General features: G+C 44.7%; 1 protein-coding gene across 6 annotated transcripts in view; it reads left to right on the top strand.

The window, feature by feature from the left end:
- Positions 1-9,684, top strand: part of EXD1 (exonuclease 3'-5' domain containing 1) — a 44,358-nt gene extending 34,674 nt beyond the window's left edge. For all 6 annotated transcript variants that reach the window (XM_075613442.1, XM_075613441.1, XM_075613443.1 and 3 more), the window contains 6 exons: positions 1,174-1,260; positions 1,654-1,758; positions 2,740-2,820; positions 4,090-4,233; positions 6,181-6,372; positions 7,678-9,684. In XM_075613442.1, the coding sequence (XP_075469557.1) occupies positions 1,174-1,260; positions 1,654-1,758; positions 2,740-2,820; positions 4,090-4,233; positions 6,181-6,372; positions 7,678-8,103 (1,035 nt within the window). In that variant the 3' untranslated portion in view covers positions 8,104-9,684. The remainder of the gene's footprint in view (positions 1-1,173; positions 1,261-1,653; positions 1,759-2,739; positions 2,821-4,089; positions 4,234-6,180; positions 6,373-7,677) is intronic.
- Positions 9,685-17,000: the final 7,316 nt, after the last annotated feature.

Below are 17,000 nucleotides of genomic sequence, written 5' to 3'. Positions count from 1 at the left end.
GGGACCAGGGGGAATGGGCCAGATGAAGGGATCACCTCTCGAAACGTCGCCCCCCTAGTTTGCTTTCCTTTTTCCATTTTTGTGATTTTTTGCTTTTCTTTTGTGTTTTTTTCCCCTTCTCCTTCTTTCCCCTCTACCCCCTATATTTTAATTTCCTCTATGGTGATATTTATTCTTGCATTGGCGTATTGGCTATTGTTGCTATTTTTTCAGTTTATTATTAGTGTCATTAAATTATTCATTTTCCCTACACTGGTATTCGCTTATATCTGTAGCTGTGAGACAGAGAGTGCTGGTACTATTTTTTGGATTGTTAGTACTTCTGAAGGGTATTAGGGTCCCTTCCTGTTCCGTGCACCCTGCAACCTTGCTGAGTCATTGTGTCAGAGTGCTGTCTATCACCCCCTTTCTACCATAATCTCAGATATAGTCACAGCTGCCAGATGTACCATAGCATCTCATTGGATGAAGTAGTACCCTCACTAACACAAATCAGAGAGAATATGGTTTCATGCCAAATATGGGAATCTCCGTAGCTTGGTAAAGTTACCCACTGTTTTGAATATGGCAACCATGGTTTGATTTTGGCAAAGACCCTGGGCGACCACTACCACTTAACTGATTATAACTATTTGAGCCCGTGGGAGAATCAAGGCCACGTACTCTGCCAAAAAAGGGCGACGTGACCCGAACAGAGCGACAAAGGTCAAAGTTAAGCATGTTACTCAAGACTGTGCGATACTTCGGGACTGCTACCATTTAGACTAGATTAAGAACCAAGAGAAACATAGTGTCATTTCACAGTGACCCGAAATAACGTTATTGTCTATCGCTCTGTAAACTCTTTGTACTCCAGCGTGTATGAAATACCGTATTTTATATATTCCCACTACCCTGACTTCTACATTCTGTACCCCCCACATATTAATATTTTTTTTCTGTACAAGCCAATACAAAATGAGTTTGTTTTTTTTTTGTTTTTTAAAGAAAAAAAATATATATAATTTCTGAACTAACAGACTCAATTCAGTGGTAACTTTGTTTCTTAAGCTGCGGGATGTTTTAAAATAGATATGGCCACCCGGACATTTTTTTTCTCTCTAGACATGTGATCCTGTATGGAGAAACGTTTTTTTTATTTTTTATGTTGGGTACCTCGTCTCAATTTATTAGATACGGCACATTCGGAGTCAGACCGTTCTCGGCTTAGCTGCTGCTGGGTTAAATCTGTGTCGCCACGGAAAACTTTGCTGGCTGCAGGTGAGACAATGAAACTGGAATAGGTTAGTGTGGCTGCATCATAACACTGGTCCCTGCGCTCCTGCCACTGACCCAAGCCAGGCTGCCGATATTAAAGTTATTCTTCCTGGCTTATATTTACATGTTTACCTTATTGTGCAGGTTTTGATAAAAGGCGACCCCCCCCCCCTGGAATTTCCAGGTGGTAAATTACGTAAATAAATGCCTTTTCATCGACTGCAACCTGGGATAGCGAAAGATGGCTGCCAACGCCTTCACTATTTCTGGTTCACAACTACAGAACGTACATATCAATAGCCTGACGCGTTTCATGCTAGGCGAAGTGATGGAGATGTGGTCTATTCTTTCTGAACCTGTTCTTCTGTCTGTCTGTGCTGTTTGCTTCCCTGCCAGGTGGCGACAAAGAGTCGTGTTTATCTATTCGACATTTTAGTCTTGGGGCCAAAGGTCTTTAAAAACGGGCTGCAGATGGTGCTAGACGATAACAGCGTCTTGAAGGTGAGATAACGGAGGGTGGAAGTGGGGAGAGCGTCTTGATTCATTTTGGGATATTAACTGCAAGATTATCTAGCAGTCTGAGGGTTGCAAAACCGTGAAACACTAATTGAAGCAGGTGTGGCCAAATCTAGTCCTCAAGGGCCTCCAGCAGGTCAGTTTTTCAGGATATCCCTGCTTCAGCACAGGTGGCTTAGTCAAGGATGTACCACCTGTGCTGAAGGAGGGATATCCTGAAAACCTGACCTGTTGGTGGCCCTTGAGGACTGGCGTTGGCATTAATTTCTCCTTGGAAGATATCCTCTGATTCAACACTTTCAAGTCAAGAGACCTCATTACCCCAGCTAATACTGTTATGGTATTTTAACGCCATACCCTGGCCCCAGAAGCCTGTGTGATTTTTACTCCTAGAATGTTAGTCTATAGCTCCCTGAGCTTCTGGAGTTGGTTGTAACAAGGCTACAGTGGTCTCTGGTCTCCATTTTACCACCCTGGACACTTAATATTTCAAACCCCTATATTTCCAGAACAAGGCATCAGATTTTAAAAATAAACACAGTGTTGGAAAGGCTAAGGGCAAGAGGACGTAGTGACTGTCCTGGGGCAGGCTTAAAAAAATTAATTGCAATGGAAAATGTACGCAACCGTGGTGACTTTATTCATATCTGCACATTAAAACGGTGGTTCTACAACTCAAGAGCTTGCGCTTCTAACCACGGGATGAAACTATATGTTCCACTCCCATCTCTCACCCCTGTTATCCTAAACCTCTGTGCCATTCTGAAACTCGCAGTATAGCACGTGGGGAATCATTTCTGGTTAACCCTGCAGCGTGGTTTCAGAGTTGGAAGATTTTGCAGCAGAGCGTTGGAGCATTTAAAGAACTGTCCTTTTTTTTTTTTTTTGTTTTTTTTTTTCTTTTCCGGGAAGCTGGTCATGTACAGTCTCCCCAACTTCTAATCTGCCCGTGTGTGTGTTTTCTAGGTGATCCATGACTGCCGCTGGCTCGCAGACTGTCTCTCTCACCAGTATGGGACTGTCCTCAGCAATGTGTTTGATACACAGGTCGGTGGGTGCAATACATGGGTTACTTTACGCAGACAGATGTCTAGACATACTACTTTTTGTTTGAGAAGAAGTCTTTAGGGAGCAGCAATGTCTTAATGCAGGGGTGGCCAACTCCAGTCCTCAAGGGCCACAAAACAGATCAGGTTTTCAGAATATCCCTGCTTCAGCAAACGACAGAGAAGCCCAATGCTACATCCAATATGACAAAAATACATTCTAAAATACTTATATATTCTCTTGAAAAAGGGTAATTTAGTTTAACCCTTTGGCCAAAGCGTTGTAAGCTTGCGAGCCACGACAAGGCAGACACCTGTTCGCAAGTCCTAACACTAATACAGACAAACACTAATTAGACAAAATACTTATATACCTCTATTGGGATTAAAATTCTCATTTACCTCTATTAGGAAAGAGAGACCACAGTGGATCTATATCCAGCAGAATGAAAGGACCTACTCACTTGGGAAGTGGCTCAGTCGAAGGCTGAGCCTCTGATTAAGCCACCTGTGCTGAAGCAGAGATCTCTTTAAAGCCTGACCTGTTGGTGGTCCTTGAGGGCCGGAGTTGGCCGCCCCTCTTCATGCTGCAAAAACATAATGAGGATATCCTGCAAGACTAGGTGTGCAGCGCCGGATGCATCAGAGACTCGGGCCCCAGACCAATGCAGTGTTTGTACTTAAATATTCATGGGTTTAACCCTTTGAGCGCTGGAGGGGCCGCGACACCAACGTGCCACGTTAAGAGGCATCGCTTAACGGAAGAGGAGACTCCTTGTCCGATCGCGTTAAGTGCTCTCTACCCCTCTTATCTTTGTCCCTCTGAGGGTGGAGGACTCTTGGGACTAACTTCCCCATCGAGTCCCACAGAGAATAACTTTGCTTTATAAAACAAACAAAACTCAAATCTTTTCTGTAAGCATGGTTACATGTGTGTAAAGAAGATCGTGTTAAATTATTTCCAACATTTTTTTTTTTTTTTTTGGGTATGCTACAAAGGATTGCACCATTTAGCAAAAGTTCATTAGGTTAATTCACTGTGTGTTACAGATATATTAACATGTCGGTAATGAAAGATGCTCAGCTCAAGGCGTAGTTCAGTGCTAATGTCCCAGCCTTTGTGGGTGAACTTGGTTTGAATTAAAGTGCCAGCTCCTTATGACCTTGTACAGGTTACATGATCTCCCTGTGTCTCTGGCAATGATTGTATGTACAGAGCTGCGTACATTGTCAATGCTATTAGGGTCAAAGAATGCCTTTTTCTTCCCAGGTGGCCGACGTGTTCCTCTTTTCGATGGACACAGGCGGTTTCCTCCCAAACCGCACGAGTACTCTGGACGAGTGTTTGAAACGCCACCTGAACATGCTGCCCTCGCGTGTTTCGTTCCTGACGCACAGACAGAAGCTGGTTAAGGTGAGAAGAGGAGTCAAGTCCCCAAGTCCTCTGCTGCTTGAGGGGCCAGCAAAGCAAAATATTATGCTGGCGAGGGGTATTGGAGAAGTCTAATTATATTCGCTTGGCATATGAATCCTAAACATAGAGTTTGACGGCAGATAAGAACCACCTAGTTTTTACCCATAGTCCCGCCTGTTGTGCCTTCTCCAGCCCTATTTGATCGCTGACTTTATTTTTTTTTTCATGTTTGGGATTTAATGGTGCCTATCCAAAGCAGTTTTGCTTTCCATTACTGTACTATTGTAACGCTGATACTCACCACAAACAAGGCAGGACCCCGGTACTCAGGTGGGAAAGTATAAACGCCACCCACAGCAACGAGGGCACGTCTGGAGAGTGGAGGGTCAAGGTAGGCGGGTTGGTATTGGAGATGGGAGAACAGTCCTGATACTTGCCGAGGTTGGAGCCAGTAGAATAGTTGTCTGGGTGCCGTGGTCAGGTGTTGGAGAGATGCAGAAGGTCAGAGGTTAGCCAGGGTCAATAATCCAGAAGAGCGGAGTCCAAGGGTCAAGCCGGGTCGGTACACAGGAAATCAAACACCAACAAGATAAGGCAAGACAAAGCTAGGAACAGGGTAGTGGGAACTCACAGGCTACAAGGAATTATGCTCAGCCAAAGTGCCAGTGGCAAAGCTGAGCATATATAGGTGATAGGAACCAATGAGACGGGAGGAGCGGATGTCCGGCCTCAGCGGAAGCAGGAATAGGTGGAGCGGTGCAGGAGATATGTGGGAGGGATGAAGGTGGTTAGTGATTCACACGCAGCTGGGGAGCGCTGCACACGCGTCAGGTGTGTGACGTAAACGGGATGCGGGGGTCAGTCCCCGTGATGGCATAAGTACCTCTCCGCGCGCGTAGTGATATCCGCGGAGCTGTTTGCGGTTGCAGGTAAGGAGGGAGTGCGATGCAGGGGCCGTGTTCCCCGATTCCTTTACCACTTCTGTAGGGTTGCTATTCCATTAAACTACTACTCATTTAAGTGTAATACTTTCTCACACTACCCCTGAGCCGCCTGCTTAAGATTGACCTCTTGTACTAGCACCTCTGTCTCTGAAATATGCTCCTCTCCAGCACCTCCCGCCTTAAAAACCTTTCTCACTGACTGCCCCACACCTCTGGAATGCTCTTCCCCTCAATATCCGACTAGCACCCTCTCTATACACCTTTAAGACCCACCTTAAAACACCTCCTTAACGAAGCATATGAGTAGTTCCGTGGCTGATACTTTACACCTCATACATAAACAGTGACCCCTTGCAGATGCACTTGCCAGAACACCCTCCTACTGTCGTACTTTCTTCCTACTTACCAATTGGATTGTAAGCTCTTCGGAGCAGGGACTCCTTTTCCTAAATGTTACTTTTATATCTGAAGCACTTCTTCCCATTATGTGTTATTTGTTAGTTATATGATTGTCACCTGTATTACTGCTGTGAAACACTATGTACATTAATGGGGCTATATAAATATACATACATATATTCATACACCTTCTTAATCTCTTTGATGTATTTTGAAAGTACAGATCGTACCCTCTCCTGCAAGATTTACATACTGGGGTCCTTTAGTCTTTCCTGATAACATTTTATTATTCTGCACAATTTTAATAGCTTTGTGGCAGAATCACTAATTTTATTTGTCTTATGTGACATAGAACAGGATCTTTATGTGCTGATTTTTACAATAATAAATGGTCCGGTTTAGTGGTCAGTGAGTCGTCTTTTCCCATGCGTATTGTACTTTCTACTTTGTGGCATTTCAACATGTGTTCTTGCAATTTTCTCCACAAGACAAAACAATAGTGAGGAACTTGCATGCTTCTGTACACACGTATATTCATACATTCCTACCTTTCCATGTGCAATGGATGCTGTAACATTGTTGTTCTCATCCTTTGCATGTACAGGAGGACCCCAGAGTTTGGTTTGCTCGACCCATGCCTCCGCCATTGCTGAAGGTGTTGGTTCTGGAGGTGGTGCACCTCCTGCCTCTGCGCTTGGCCATGCTGGATGGCATGCTGGCAGACTTCACCTCACTGGTAGACGGTTATCTGAACGCATATCGGAAGGGAACCGCTGATGCCCTGGGCAGCACTGAGGTATGATGACCAAAGGGATTTAACCAGGGCTGGGCAAAGCCATACTTTATTCATGTGGATTGATTGGTGTTTATCCACAGAAGCGCTTCTGGCGACACTTTAATTTAAAAAAAAAAAAAAAGTTTGAAGCAGGGGGTCTCCGTAGCTGGCTGGGTTCACAATATGGCGTTTTAAAGATCTTGCTGGTCAATTGGAAGCCGCAACATCATCCCTCGCAGCTTCCTATTGGCCCACGTGACGCGGGATATTTAAACTGAGGAGACCTACTGGCAGTACCGTCGGAGGTAAGTATCCAGAGGAGCAAGGGGTTCCCCGGACCTGAAATCACCGGGATTCGGCTGCGGAGACCCCCTGTTGCAATTCTATTAAACATCGCTTGGAGTGCTCGTTTATAGTTAGACATCAGCAAATAACATTTAAGTAGTCAGTCCTGTCTGGTTAGGAATCTTTATTTTATTTCACAAGTTTTCTTTTGTCTGAAAAAAATAGTCATATTATCCAAATTAAGGAATACAATGCCCCCCGCCCCCCGCATAAACTATCCTAGACACCTATATACAAATATATCTAAAGGCAACACTGGGAACTTTTCATCCCAAGGACGGTACAAACGACACCGGGCCATCTCTTTGGTTGGAGGGGAGAAGATTTCACCAGCAGCACAGGAAAGGGATCTGTACAGTAACGGCAGATACTGTGATGGAAGAGGCAATAGATATATTTAAGAAAAAGTTAGACCTTATTAGAAAGTATGATATACACAGGGATATGTTTAAACATCGATGTCTCCCTGGGTCAGCGCTCTTCCTGATGGTCATTACTGAGGGCGGGAAGGAATTAGTGGGGGAAAAATTAAGACACTTAAATGGCGCATGTCGTCGTGGTCTTTACTTTCTGCCAATTGGAATTTACCAAAGGATAAACTTGATAGATGGATGTCTTTTTCCAAACCGCATCTATTTTACTTCCCATGTTATTTCTTTCCTCCTTGTTTTTTGGTTCGAGAAGTCCACTACTGGAGTTGAAAAGACAAAACCACAACATAATATGCATTAAGTACATTTGTGTTTGTTTACTATTTTTACTAATAAAACATTGTACTAGGAAAGGTACATTGAAACAGAGGGTCTTATTTTTATTTTGATGTGTCCCTCCCTATATTTGTATGTGTTATATCAGTGACGTATGTTTGTTATAAGTAACAATGCTAAAGGTGCCTTGCATGTTTCAACACCTGGTGTTGCTTCTTGGCAAGAGGTGGGAAGACCCCACTCATCACAACGCTGTGTCCCCACCCCCTTACAGTTCGCCTGCTCTGAGCTGCCGGTGGAGCTTCAGCAGCTCCGCGTGCTGCAGAGTGTGAGGCGGGAGAGGGCCATGGCGGAGTTCAAGGTGAATGAGAAGGGGTTTCTGTCAAGGCCTGGAGACACGCAGGAGACCCGTGAGGCTGACCAGAGCGAAGAGTCTCCACGCAGGAGAGCAGAACCTGATGCCCTTTCAATGCAGGACGCTGCATCAGGTGGCTTCTGTAACTTACCATTTTGGGCTTTGAAGAAACCCCCTCAGTGTCCAGAAATAGGGACTCCCTACCTCTCGGGCGTGAGTGAAGACCTGGGCTTACTTCTGACCCCGAGACCCGAGCAGAAACCAGTCCTTCCTTTTCCCTCTCCCATGGGGCTACGGATGACTGCCCCACAGTTATTGGCCAAAACGTTTCATAAGGCCACTTGAGATAACTTATGAACACAGATGCTCTTAGAGGCGATGTCCTTTTACAGTGTGAAGTCTGACTTTGTGTTACCAGATGTTTTTAAAGGGTGTGTATAATGTTCAGCAAATAAAACTCACACGCTGTGAGCACATTCACACGTGTCGCATGTCTGCAACCCTGCGTTTCCCCATTCTCGTAGCATACAGTACGTCCACTGCAACCAAGGATTCTGGGTAATGACATGCAAATGAGCACACAGTATCACTCTTTAATTATCCATTTTTACATGAACCCCTATAAGCTTATGCTTACTGCATTATACAGCTTTTCAGCACTGACCAGTGTTTTTCAGTGGGTTACCTGCAATTTTTGGGTCCTTTGAAAACTGTACCAAATACAGAAGCGTTTACAATGCATCTGATCTCAGACGCGTTATTAGAGAGGGTTGGGGTTCCTTACACTGCATCTGATCTCAGACATGGTATTAGAGAGGGTTGGGGTTCCTTACACTGCATCTGATCGCAGACGCGCTATTAGAGAGGGTTGGGTTCCTTACAATGCATCTGATCTCAGACGCGCTATTAGGGAGGGTTGGGGTTACTTACAATGCATCTGATCTCAGACACGCTATTAGAGAGGGTTGGGGTTCTTCAGAATATCACAATATAATAGGATTCCTTAATTATAATTAACCAATAAAAGGTTAAACACTGGCATAGCCAATAACCTACTCGGACAGCTGTTTTGACATTTTGGGTCTGTGTGAGGTTGGCTATAATGGCTTTACAGTGTGACGCTGGAGGAGGTTCCAATAATGTTGAAACCTGTTTGTGTTCATCTTTACAGATGTAGCAGGCTTTGCCTCTGGTGTTATACCTGCGTTAGGGGTCGGGGGGATGTATTTTGTGTGATCACTGTCATTGAATCCTATGGAAAATCTGAGATTATGCGTAGTTGCAATAACCTTTGCTACATCTGTATGTAACCCCTCTTATATCCGCGTTATGGTGGGGCCTGAGTCTAACCTTCCTTAGTACACCATAATGGGACCCACCAGACAAGACTTGGTTATATATATATTAAACTGTGTCTGTGGGCAGAGGGAGAGGGGGGCAGAGAGAGAGAGAGAGAGAGAGAGGGGCAGAGAGAGAGTATAGCAAGTCTAGAACTGTCACAAAAAATCCCAGGTAAATCCCGTGACAAGGAAGTGTGGCAATAATATATAAATAATTATTATAAATCATAATATATATATATTTATTATATTATGTGGTTGCAGTGTGAGTCAGCAGCAGTGTTTTATGGGTGTAGCATATGTGTGTAGCAGCAGAGTTTGTGTGTGTGTAGAGGTGTTGTGTGTCTGTGTATGTAGAGGAGGTGCTGTGCTGTGTGTGTGTGTGTGTGTGTGTGTGTTGAGCTGCTGTGTACACAGAGGGGACAGCAGTGTGTGGATATAGATAGCTGCAGTGTAAGTGTGTGTATATATAGAGGTGGTTTCATGTATTTACCATTTTATTTTAATTTAAAAAATCTATATAACTATACAAAAGTCTATTATTTATGAAAAAAGCCTACATTTAGCCTATAATAGTAATCATCCCCTCAGAACAGGGCATTACTGGCCAGTAATGCCCTGTTCTTTCGGGATTATTACCTAAATTATATATATATATATATATATATATATATATATATATATATATATATATTACTGTAAATATTACTGTATGTTCCATACAGTAATATTTACAGTTGCTTTATGCTTAACTGTGGTGGGTTTTTGTCACTTTTTTTTTTACCCACCATAATATATATATATATATATATATATATATATATATATATATATATATATATATATATTTATTTATTTATTAGTAAAGGCCATGTCTGTACATACTGTGCTATATGTATGCACACACAGCTGTCTCTTACACATACTAATACTCCTTGTTTTTCCATCCCTATACACCTATAGGGACCACATAGTATCCACACACACTTTTAGTTATGCTACAATCTCTCACATTTCCACACCTACCCACACCATTTATATTAACTCGCACTCTACACACACCTTTTGTAAAGTACTGTATACACTGTGGGCTCTCCATTCATTTATATTCACACAGATACACACACACACACACACACTTACATCACTTACTTTCAGGAACCATTGAGCACCTCTAGCCATAAATCTCATCCACACACGGGGGAGGGACAAGTACAGATAACATTCCAAGAGACACTGGTTTTAAGTATACCCTTTGCTTGCTTCATTCATTGTAACATCGCCGGAAGAAACGATCAGTGTATCTCGAAAGCTCGCACAAATAAAAGCATTTCGTTAGCCACAGAACGGTATCATCTATTTATTTTTTGATTATTGAAGCTCGGTACTTCCTTGTCACGGGGTTTACCTGGGATTTTTTTGCCAGTTCTAGACTTGTCACAGGGTGAGGTATAGAGCAGGGGTGTGCAAACTTTAAGTCGTACCCCTTTGCTTGCTCTGATGTCGAATTGAGGAGTGTCAAGAGGAGCCTGGCAGCAGGTAAGAAGCAATTACAGAGGCCCTGCACTCTCCCCAGCAATCAATGTAAATGTTGTGGGGAAGAGCGCGGGGCTGCTAAGCGTTTCTCTCCCCCCCCCCCCCCCCGCCCAGTTTGTGCACCCCTGGTGTCAGGTATATCTGTTTTAGTTGCTGTCGAGAGAGGCTCCAGTTCGAACTGAAACTTTTTTGACGTGTGTTGGCCGAACAGGTCCATATTACTGCCGGCACGGCATTGGCGCTCTTATTTTAAAATGACGAGTCTTAATGTTGCAGGCCTGATTTGAGGTGAGGTGCATGTAGCATACACACAGGATACTTGATGTTGCGGGAACGAGTCTCCCGGCTTTCTGTTATCCAGTTGCGCCATAAACGGTGCAGCAAGTATTCGGATCTACCCTTTCTGGTGACTGTCTCCGCACAACCGACTTCTCTCCTTTCTCATGTTCTCTCTCCTTGGCTTGCTGTCTCCTACAACCCTCATCTTTCATCTCTGTGAGTATCAGGCTGTCTCTATTAAAGTCCTCTCAGGGTCATCTGGACTGTCTCTGTCTCTCAGACTGTCACTAGCTGTGTCTCTGTGTCTTTCAGACTGATAGTTCTTCTCAATTCTTTCTGTCCCTATCTCTTGGTATGTGTTGCCAGGCAGTTCAGGTAATGTCTCTTATTCCATATCGCACCATCTGATAGGTGGCACAGATTACTTCTGTATTGTCCACAGTATACATGTACATGTAGCCCCTGCTACAAATATCTAATAATTGCTATACAAAACAGTCCCAACAAACTTTTTTTTTAATCTCTAATTACCTAAAGAACTGTATAGCTGCAGGTCAATTCGTTCTCCATGTATTGATCGGCGAAATTTGGTGACATAATTAGTGAAGGGATCTGTTTATATTCTGCTTCAGTCCGTCAGTGGAAGCTCATGAATATTCATGAGCACTCCTGCACTGACATGTGCTAGAGGGAGGGCAGGGCTGACAAAGGGGTGTGCCAGGGCTTGTGACAGGACATGAAGGGGCAGTGCCTTAGCAAATGGCTGTTAAAATAGAATACAAGAAAATTGGTCTTTCAAAGTTGTTTTTTTAAAAACAGAAAATGCTAAAAGTGTTTTTTCTTACTACAGAACTGAGTTATTAAAAAAACACATACAGGATATAGACTGAACTGCAGCTTTAAATGTCCCTCCAGGGGAAACGATGGCTGCCAAATGTCAGACCAACAGGAAGATACAACATTGGTTGCGGCTTCCTATTGACCGGACATATTGTTTAAATTATTATTTATTTATTTTTGTTTTACTAAAGGCAGCAGTTGCTTGGCTTTAAGGAGATATAATGACCTAAGCCAGTGGTTTCCAACCCCTTTTTTTTTTTTTTTTTTTGGTTAAGGAACCCTAAGTGAAATTTTGAGTAATCCCAACCCACTCGAATAGCGTGTCTGAGATCAGATGCATTGTAAGGAACCCCGAACCTCTCTTAATAGCGCGTCTGAGTTGAGGTGCATTGTAATTTCTTCTATATTTGATACCATTTTTAAATGACTAGAAAATTGCTGGCAACCCTTCAGGGATTCCTGGGGAAACCAAGGGTTCTTAGGGAACCCCTGTTGAAAAACACTGACCTAAGCTGTTGATCGATCTGTTCTCCTGTGAATTGATGAGCAAAGATCCTGCTTCCCCGGGTTTACAATATGGCTGCCTATTTCAAGAGCGTGTGCAATGCCTTTTTAAAAATGTTGCTATAGCAACCTGTAACAGGGACTTATCCCTGTTTTAAATAACGCAGCCTCAGAGCTCCGAGAATCCAGCAGAGCAAGAGTTAATTGCAGCTACGCGATTAACTAGTCTCCACCTGGACTAATGAGAGATCTGAGTAAAGCCTGATGTGAGAAACAGGAGGGATTCCTTTGCTCACATTTTGGGCTGACAGAAGGAGAGCAGAGAAGCCTGCACACAGACCCTGTCTTGAGCACGAAGGCTGTGCTGAGATTAAGACACCCAAGAACCCAGAGACGTATATTTCCTGGACACGGAGGACCCAGGAACCTGCCAGAGACTGACATGGAGGGCCACCTGCTTAAGGTACCTCCTGAGACTTTGGGGTGATAGGCTGGTAATGGGAATATCCCTCCAGTCCTGCAGATAGGGTCTGGGGAAGTAAGTTAGCCCTTACAAAGGGATAGGGGTTTGTTGTTTTGTTGTTTTTGTATGTTTGCCTGGATAAAGGAAATGAAGAAAATCAGGGCTCCACGCATTTGCTCAATGAATTAATTTATTGCCAATAGACTAAAACGTCAAGTCTATTGGCAATAAATTAGTTCATTGAGCAAATCCGTGGAGCCCTGATTTTCTTCATTTCGTTAACCCTGGATTGACACAGAGAATCCTGAACCAGGAGCACCGGTAGTTGTATCCCCTTTTGATTTTTTTTATTGGTGTGCAGCATTTATTATCGTTCTACTTTGTCTGGATAAAGGAACGGGCTCAATAAAGCCAAGATATAATTTCACCCTAATCGGTCACCATTATATGAACCTCTGCAGCACACATCTCTTACGCAACCCCAGGATGCTTCATGCATTAAAACTCATTAAAGGGCATAATGAGTAGGTGGGGGGTTGAATAAAAATAATATGGTAAGCTATCTAATGCTACACTGATATATTGCATTAAAAATCATTATATAGATATAATTTTTTTTCCCCCTCTTCATTATAAAGGTATAATGTAATACTACACAATCCTGTAAAGAAAAGGGTTGGGGGTCCTCTGCTTTTAAAGCGGCAATCCCACCAGCAGCGTGTGAGTTTAACTCCAATAATGTTCATATCTTGCCCCCTGCGCACGTACTGCTTCTTCCTACCTCTAGCTTCTGAGGTTACCATGTTAGCCATTAGCCTGCAATGGGTAACCCTTTATTTTAACCTCCTGGACACTTAATATTTGAAACGCTTGTCTCCTGCACCGAGTATCAGATTTTTATAGGGAGGGGGGAAGAGTTTTATAGGGTGTAGTTAGTGGTTATTAGGAGCAGTTGGGGGTTATTGGGGGCGGTTATAGGAGCAGCTGGGGGAGGACTTATAGGGAGTGGACCCTATTAATGCCCAGACGGTGTTGCTGGCCCCCTGGCAGTGGAAGGGTTATTCTCCTGTCCCCTACAGATCTGGTAGCACTGGTGGGGGTTCAAATTTTCATTGCAAGGACATCGCTTCATAAGAGCCTCTGTGTCCATCATTTAGTTCAAATAGATTGTCACTTACCATGTTACCTGTAGCCTTACCCATTGAGGCCTTTGAAATGTCTTCAGTCTGTGTCAATCCAGTTGCCAAATAAATGTTTATTACTCTATCGCTGCTTACCTCTGTGCGGTTTTATTTATGAATGTACAAAATATTGCACGCATGACATGCGTGTGGTTTCAGGGGTTATAATAAGTAGCCGCCCTGTTGCCTCGGTTTTTATGTATGTATGACCGATTAACAAAATTCTAAAGCGGAGCCAGTAAGAATTTGCGCCAGACGTTTGTAGGGTAGGGTGGGGGCAGAGGGAGCCTGTCCCGGCTCGCCACTCCCAGCTCGCCCCTCTCCTCTGTTGCATCTGTTAGAATTTTGGTGACAGACATTCCTACTGTACCACTACCAAAGGCAAGCTCCCATTGGTTGCACTGGCAGGTAGGGGAGAGTGAAGTGTGGGCAGAGTCCTGGAGCGCTCACCCCTTCCATCCCCCCGCACATGCTTTTCCTACTCTTCCTCCCCCCAAATCCCCCACACCTATCCCCGCTCGTCCCGCTTCTTGGAGTAAGTGGCGTAATGCTGTCTGACCTCTGCGACCGGCAAAATGGTACCTGGCCACGCTTTTGCGCTGGCACTAGCAAAGCATCATGGGGCCTGATTTTGACAGGTAAGTCAGCACTACGCCAGAAGATACAATTTAAGCTTCTTGCCTTTCATTTTTCTAGGCTTGATTTTACGTTAACCTAATTTCACTCAAGTGATTGTTTTTGCTGTATTAACCTCCATTGCCGTTGCTGGGGGGCTGTTCCATCACGCTCCTACCCTTTCTGCGATGGACTGAAAATGAAATTTTTCCCTTGGGTCTCCAGCGGTCATGCAGAGAAGGTTCTTCTAAAAGTGGGTGTGCAACCGGAAATCTAATAATTATTTCTCCCAATGGGACTCAAAGCGCGTCCCAATGACAGTACAGCGCGCGGTACGCAGCACATAGGATTGTTACACAGTCCCTGCCCAGATGAGCTTAGTCTGTTTTTGGTACCTGAAGCACAGGGCACTGAATCTAGGGAACCTGCGGCAATTCCCAGAGTCGGAGTCTTTACTCACTGAGCCGCTCCTTCTCCCTAGTACATCCATACTGATTCAACACATCTTTTATATCAAGCTTCAATGCATCTTCTATCCCAGACAATCAATACCTCGGCTCAGTATAAAGCTGATAATACAACCACTCCCATAGACGTCTCTGGAGCGTAGAACATTTAGTGGAATGTCACCGATTTTTCTTTCCCAGCTTCTCATTTACTTGGAAGACTTGGTCCCGGTGACATTGCCATGTGCGGCGCTTTCCAAACCTCGTAGGTTTTCTATTCTGGTGACGCTGCAAGGTTTGTAAATCTCTGTACACTATAACTTTATACAGAAAAAAATATCAACAAATGTAATATACTCTTCCAAAGAATCCACTTTGCATATCACAATTAAGACTTGGCATTTATTTACAATATACATGTAAAATATCACTTAATAATATTAGCAGTGTTCGACAAATACGCATAAGCACACGCCTGTGGCGAGTGGATTTAGGCCGCTGGCGAGCCGTGCTGCGGCTCTATGAATTCCCCTGCTTTTTTAAATTTATAAATAAACCCCCTTCCTGATTGGGTTGACGCGGGGAAGAGGGCCGGCTGGCAGCTATGGGTTAGCCCCTACCCCCGATCCCCGCTTGCTGCCCGGGGCGGGAGGTAGGCTTGGGGGGTCCCTGCTTGCCGCCTCTGGAGGGGGTGCGGCGTCCGCTTCGGGGGGGGTGCTGCGGTGGTGTCCGCTTCGGGGGGGGGGGTGCTGCAGCGGCGTCTGCTTCGGGGTGGTGCTGCGGCGGCGTCCACCTCTGCCTTGCGGGTGAGTGTGTGTGTCTGTGAGTGTCGCCCTCTCCCTGTCACCCTCACCCACTCCCTGTCGCCCTCACCCATCCTCTGGAGGAGGGCGCCCCCCCTGCCTTGCAGAGGCCCTCCTGCCATGCGGTGGCCCCCGCTGCCATGTGCGACCCCCCTTTCCTTGCGGGTGGGTGAGTGTGTGTGACTGAGTGAGTCTGTGTGTCTGTGAGTGTGTCACCCTCTCTCCCTCTCCCTGTGTCGCCCTCTCCCTGTGTCGCCCTCTCCCTGTGTCGCCCTCTCCCTGTGTCGCCCTCTCCCTGTGTCGCCCTCTCCCTGTGTCGCCCTCTCCCTGTGTCGCCCTCTCCCTGTGTCTCTGTCGCCCTCTCCCTCTCCCTGTGTCTCTGTCGCCCTCGCCCTCTCCCTGTGTCTCTGTCGCCCTCGCCCTCTCCCTGTGTCTCTGTTGCCCTCGCCCTCTCTATCTGTGTCTCTCTCTGTGTGTGTGCCGCTCTCTCACCCTCTCTCTCTCTGTCTGTCTGTCTGTCTGTCTGTCTGTCTGTCTGTCTCTCTTTCTCACCCACTCTCTCTCTGTCTCTCTCTCCCACACGATCTCTTATTTACCCTATATATCTTAACTGCCCTATACCTACACCGAAATAACCTATACTGCTTTCTTCCAGATCTGACTCAAGCTTCACACGGAAGACATCGGAATCCCTCCTAACCCAGAAGACAGGTAGGGAACACCTCCCCTCCAACTTATAACATTGCGGGAATGAGGTACCTGGACATTGAGGGACTGCGGATCAGGTAAGATCCCAGGTGGGATTGCTGCTTTAGATATTGTGAAGCGGGGGCATCCAGACACTGGTTAAGGGGATCAGGAAACTAGTCATTCACACCTGGCTTTTATTTCTAGATCCGACATCTAAACACACACGTAACAAGGACTAATTGTAGTATAATGTAATACAATAAATAAACTTATGTCAAAAACGAATTAAAAAGTGAAGTAAATGAGTATATTCGTAGTAGAAATAGCCACCTATGTAAATGTAATTAATATTATTTTACTGACAGGTGATAATTATAATATCCACCAATTCTTTTCAAAATACACACTTCTTTCTACCAGTCTGAATAATGTCTCCAACTCTATTCATATCTCCATCTCTCCTTCCTTCACCACTTCTCAGTTCACATGAACTCCTTTCTTACCTGCGTCCTCTGACACCACACAGCTATATCCCCTGCACTAAA

Source organism: Ascaphus truei, chromosome 9, assembly GCF_040206685.1.
Source record: "Ascaphus truei isolate aAscTru1 chromosome 9, aAscTru1.hap1, whole genome shotgun sequence".
NCBI lineage: Eukaryota > Metazoa > Chordata > Amphibia > Anura > Ascaphidae > Ascaphus > Ascaphus truei.
Note: the sequence above shows the minus strand (reverse complement) of the source record. Positions and strands in the feature narration are given on the sequence as shown.